This window comes from Phyllobates terribilis, unplaced genomic scaffold, assembly GCF_046119375.1.
Source record: "Phyllobates terribilis strain yellow unplaced genomic scaffold, ASM4611937v1 Scaffold_11__3_contigs__length_659146591, whole genome shotgun sequence".
NCBI lineage: Eukaryota > Metazoa > Chordata > Amphibia > Anura > Dendrobatidae > Phyllobates > Phyllobates terribilis.
Window position 1 is genome coordinate 488,008,991 of NW_027362771.1, and position 6,371 is coordinate 488,015,361.

Here is a 6,371-nt window from a genome sequence, read left to right on the forward strand (position 1 = left end):
CACCTCTGTCACCCCCACAGACCGCGCGTACTACACACCACCTCTGTCACCCCCACAGACCGCGCGTACTACACACCACCTCTGTCACCCCCACAGACCGCGCGTACTACACACCACCTCTGTCACCCCCACAGACCGCGCGTACTACGCACACCACCTCTGTCACCCCCACAGACCGCGCGTACTACGCACACCACCTCTGTCACCCCCTACAGACCACGCGTACTACACACACCACCTCTGTCACCCCCTACAGACCACGCGTACTACACACCACCTCTGTCACCCCCACAGACCGCGCGTACTACACACCACCTCTGTCACCCCCCACAGACCGCGCGTACTACACACCACCTGTCACCCCCACAGACCGCGCGTACTACACACCACCTGTCACCCCCCACAGACCGCGCGTACTACACACACCACCTCTGTCACCCCCCACAGACCGCGCGTACTACACACCACCTCTGTCACCCCCACAGACCGCGCGTACTACACACCACCTGTCACCCCCACAGACCGCGCGTACTACACACCACCTCTGTCACCCCCACAGACCGAGCGTACTACACACCACCTCTATCACCCCCACAGACCGCGCGTACTACACACACCACCTGTCACCCCCACAGACCGCGTGTATTACACCCCCCGTCACCCCCACAGACCGCGCGTACTACACACACCACCTGTCACCCCCACAGACCGCGCGTATTACACCCCCACAGACCGCGCGTATTACACACACCACCTCTGTCACCCCCCACAGACCGCGCGTATTACACACACCACCTCTGTCACCCCCCACAGACCGCGCGCATTACACACCACCTGTCACCCCCCACAGACCGCGCGCATTACACACCACCTGTCACCCCCCACAGAACGCGCGCATTACACACCACCTGTCACCCCCCACAGAACGCGCGCATTACACACCACCTGTCACCCCCCACAGAACGCGCGCATTACACACCACCTGTCACGCCCCATAGACCGCGCGTATTACACACCACCTCTGTCACCCCCCACAGACCGCGCGTACTACACACCACCTCTGTCACCCCCCACGGACCGCGCGTACTACGCACACCACCTCTGTCACCCCCCACGGACCGCGCGTACTACGCACACCACCTCTGTCACCCCCACAGACCTCAACTTTTACACACCACCTCTGTCACCCCCACAGACCGCGCGTACTACACTACACACCACCTCTGTCACCCCCACAGACCCCAACTTTTACACACCACCTCTGTCACCCCCACAGACCGCGCGTACTACGCACACCACCTCTGTCACCCCCACAGACCGCGCGTACTACACACCACCTCTGTCACCCCCACAGACCGCGCGTACTACACACCACCTCTGTCACCCCCACAGACCGCGCGTACTACACACCACCTCTGTCACCCCCACAGACCGCGCGTACTACACACCACCTCTGTCACCCCCACAGACCGCGCGTACTACACACCACCTCTGTCACCCCCACAGACCGCGCGTACTACGCACACCACCTCTGTCACCCCCACAGACCGCGCGTACTACGCACACCACCTCTGTCACCCCCTACAGACCACGCGTACTACACACACCACCTCTGTCACCCCCTACAGACCACGCGTACTACACACCACCTCTGTCACCCCCACAGACCGCGCGTACTACACACCACCTCTGTCACCCCCCACAGACCGCGCGTACTACACACCACCTGTCACCCCCACAGACTGCGCGTACTACACACCACCTGTCACCCCCCACAGACCGCGCGTACTACACACACCACCTCTGTCACCCCCCACAGACCGCGCGTACTACACACCACCTCTGTCACCCCCACAGACCGCGCGTACTACACACCACCTGTCACCCCCACAGACCGCGCGTACTACACACACCACGTGTATTACACCCCCCGTCACCCCCACAGACCGCGCGTACTACACACACCACCTGTCACCCCCACAGACCGCGCGTATTACACCCCCACAGACCGCGCGTATTACACACACCACCTCTGTCACCCCCCACAGACCGCGCGTATTACACACACCACCTCTGTCACCCCCCACAGACCGCGCGCATTACACACCACCTGTCACCCCCCACAGACCGCGCGCATTACACACCACCTGTCACCCCCCACAGAACGCGCGCATTACACACCACCTGTCACCCCCCACAGAACGCGCGCATTACACACCACCTGTCACCCCCCACAGAACGCGCGCATTACACACCACCTGTCACGCCCCATAGACCGCGCGTATTACACACCACCTCTGTCACCCCCCACAGACCGCGCGTACTACACACCACCTCTGTCACCCCCCACGGACCGCGCGTACTACGCACACCACCTCTGTCACCCCCCACGGACCGCGCGTACTACGCACACCACCTCTGTCACCCCCACAGACCTCAACTTTTACACACCACCTCTGTCACCCCCACAGACCGCGCGTACTACACACACCACCTGTCACGCCCCACAGAACGCGCGCATTACACACCACCTGTCACCCCCCACAGAACGCGCGCATTACACACCACCTGTCACGCCCCACAGACCGCGCGTACTACACACCACCTCTGTCACCCCCACAGACCGCGCGTACTACACACCACCTCTGTCACCCCCCACAGACCGCGCGTACTACGCACACCACCTCTGTCACCCCCACAGACCTCAACTTTTACACACCACCTCTGTCACCCCCACAGACCGCGCGTACTACACACACCACCTGTCACCCCCCACAGAACGCGCGCATTACACACCACCTGTCACCCCCCACAGAACGCGCGCATTACACACCACCTGTCACGCCCCACAGACCGCGCGTACTACACACCACCTCTGTCACCCCCACAGACCGCGCGTACTACACACCACCTCTGTCACCCCCACAGACCGCGCGTACTACACACCACCTCTGTCACCCCCACAGACCGCGCGTACTACACACCACCTCTGTCACCCCCACAGACCGCGCGTACTACACACCACCTCTGTCACCCCCACAGACCGCGCGTACTACACACCACCTCTGTCACCCCCCACAGACCGCGCGTACTACACACCACCTCTGTCACCCCCCACAGACCGCGCGTACTACGCACACCACCTTTGTCACCCCCACAGACCTCAACTTTTACACACCACCTCTGTCACCCCCACAGACCGCGCGTACTACACACACCACCTCTGTCACCCCCACAGACCGCGCGTACTACGCACACCACCTCTGTCACCCCCACAGACCGCGCGTACTACGCACACCACCTCTGTCACCCCCACAGACCGCGCGTACTACGCACACCACCTCTGTCACCCCCACAGACCGCGCGTACTACGCACACCACCTCTGTCACCCCCACAGACCGCGCGTACTACGCACACCACCTCTGTCACCCCCACAGACCGCGCGTACTACGCACACCACCTCTGTCACCCCCACAGACCGCGCGTACTACACACCACCTCTGTCACCCCCACAGACCCCAACTTTTACACACCACCTCTGTCACCCCCACAGACCGCGCGTACTACGCACACCACCTCTGTCACCCCCACAGACCGCGCGTACTACACACCACCTCTGTCACCCCCACAGACCCCAACTTTTACACACCACCTCTGTCACCCCCACAGACCGCGCGTACTACGCACACCACCTCTGTCACCCCCACAGACCGCGCGTACTACACACCACCTCTGTCACCCCCACAGACCGCGCGTACTACACACCACCTCTGTCACCCCCACAGACCGCGCGTACTACACACCACCTGTCACCCCCACAGACCGCGCGTACTACACACCACCTCTGTCACCCCCACAGACCGCGCGTACTACACACCACCTCTGTCACCCCCACAGACCGCGCGTACTACACACCACCTCTGTCACCCCCACAGACCGCGCGTACTACACACCACCTCTGTCACCCCCACAGACCGCGCGTACTACACACCACCTCTGTCACCCCCACAGACCGCGCGTACTACACACCACCTCTGTCACCCCCACAGACCGCGCGTACTACACACCACCTCTGTCACCCCCACAGACCGCGCGTACTACACACCACCTCTGTCACCCCCACAGACCGCGCGTACTACGCACACCACCTCTGTCACCCCCACAGACCGCGCGTACTACACACCACCTCTGTCACCCCCACAGACCGCGCGTACTACGCACACCACCTCTGTCACCCCCACAGACCGCGCGTACTACGCACACCACCTGTCACCCCCACAGACCGCGCGTACTACACACCACCTCTGTCACCCCCACAGACCGCGCGTACTACGCACACCACCTGTCACCCCCACAGACCGCGCGTACTACGCACACCACCTGTCACCCCCACAGACCGCGCGTACTACACACCACCTCTGTCACCCCCACAGACCGCGCGTACTACACACCACCTCTGTCACCCCCACAGACCGCGCGTACTACACACCACCTCTGTCACCCCCACAGACCGCGCGTACTACACACCACCTCTGTCACCCCCACAGACCGCGCGTACTACACACCACCTCTGTCACCCCCACAGACCGCGCGTACTACGCACACCACCTCTGTCACCCCCACAGACCGCGCGTACTACACACCACCTGTCACCCCCACAGACCGCGCGTACTACACACCACCTCTGTCACCCCCACAGACCGCGTGTATTACACACCACCTTTATCACCCCCCACAGACCCCGCGTATTAGACACCCCCTCTGTCCCCCCCCCACAGAACGCACGCATTACACACCACCTGTCACCCCCCACAGACTGTGCTTATTACACACCACCTCTGTCACCCCCACGTATTACACACCCCCTCTGTCACCCCCACAGACCCCACGTATTACACACCACCTCTGTCACCCCACAGACCTCGCGTATTACACACCACCTCTATCACACCGGCCCTGCACTGACGCTGAGGAGCATGCGTCGTCCTGCCACATTTTACCTCAGAAACCATCCACACAACTGCAAGACCATCCAACCAATCAAAGCGCAGCGATGAGTCACGTGGACGCATATCCCCACCGCCTCTGTCGTCCTCTATGGCTCACGTCAGTCTCATCTGTGCTCTATCGCGCAGCCGTGACTGGGAAATACAATACACACAGATGTCTCGCCCCCTCAGTGAGAATCACACAGCCGCGCTGCTCAGACACGCGGTACAGAGGGAAATCATGACGTAGTGGCCGCCATCCCGGTACCTGTGTTTCTCCCCGGTCCCGTCACATCGCACATCCAGTCACCTGGTTTCCTCCTCTCAGTGTTTTCGCGCCCAGTCCAAGCGCAAAAGCTCTGACGTCATCAATCTGCGACTCAGCCCGTGACAACGTCGCATAGAAACAGTGCAGAATGCCGTACTGCAAGAACTAGAGCTGTGTGACAGTGGCCACAGACAGTAATAGGCGTGGGGTCAGGTGTCCATAATGTATGCTTCGCAGATACTGCTAGCCACATGTGTACACCTGCACAGATACTGCTAGCCACATGTGTACACCTGCTCAGATACTGCTAGCCACATGTGTACACCTGCACAGATACTGCTAGCCACATGTGTACACCTGCTCAGATACTGCTAGCCACATGTGTACACCTGCTCAGATACTGCTAGCCACATGTGTACACCTGCTCAGATACTGCTAGCCACATGTGTACACCTGCTCAGATACTGCTAGCCACATGGGTACACCTGCACAGATACTGCTAGCCACATGTGTACACCTGCTCAGATACTGCTAGCCACATGTGTACACCTGCTCAGATACTGCTAGCCACATGTGTACACCTGCACAGATACTGCTAGCCACATGTGTACACCTGCTCAGATACTGCTAGCCACATGTGTACACCTGCACAGATACTGCTAGCCACATGTGTACACCTGCTCAGATACTGCTAGCCACATGTGTACACCTGCTCAGATACTGCTAGCCACATGTGTACACCTGCTCAGATACTGCTAGCCACATGTGTACACCTGCTCAGATACTGCTAGCCACATGGGTACACCTGCACAGATACTGCTAGCCACATGTGTACACCTGCTCAGATACTGCTAGCCACATGTGTACACCTGCTCAGATACTGCTAGCCACATGTGTACACCTGCTCAGATACTGCTAGCCACATGTGTACACCTGCTCAGATACTGCTAGCCACATGTGTACACCTGCTCAGATACTGCTAGCCACATGGGTACACCTGCACAGATACTGCTAGCCACATGTGTACACCTGCTCAGATACTGCTAGCCACATGTGTACACCTGCTCAGATACTGCTAGCCACATGTGTACACCTGCTCAGATACTGCTAGCCA

General features: G+C 60.3%; 1 protein-coding gene across 9 annotated transcripts in view; it reads right to left on the reverse strand.

Annotated features, from left to right (window-relative positions):
• The window catches only part of BLM (BLM RecQ like helicase), a 50,672-nt gene extending 45,306 nt beyond the window's left edge, over positions 1-5,366 (reverse strand). For 2 of the 9 annotated variants that reach the window (XM_073653516.1, XM_073653517.1), the window contains exon 1: positions 5,258-5,366. Coding sequence is in view for 3 of the 9 variants with exons in the window: in XM_073653514.1 (XP_073509615.1) it covers positions 5,002-5,073 (72 nt within the window). In the remaining 6 variants the exon portion in view is untranslated. Of the gene's footprint in view, positions 1-4,922; positions 4,980-5,001; positions 5,089-5,257 lie in introns of those variants that run through there. The other 7 variants (XM_073653514.1, XM_073653513.1, XM_073653518.1 and 4 more) reach the window with 6 other exon arrangements.
• Positions 5,367-6,371: the final 1,005 nt, after the last annotated feature.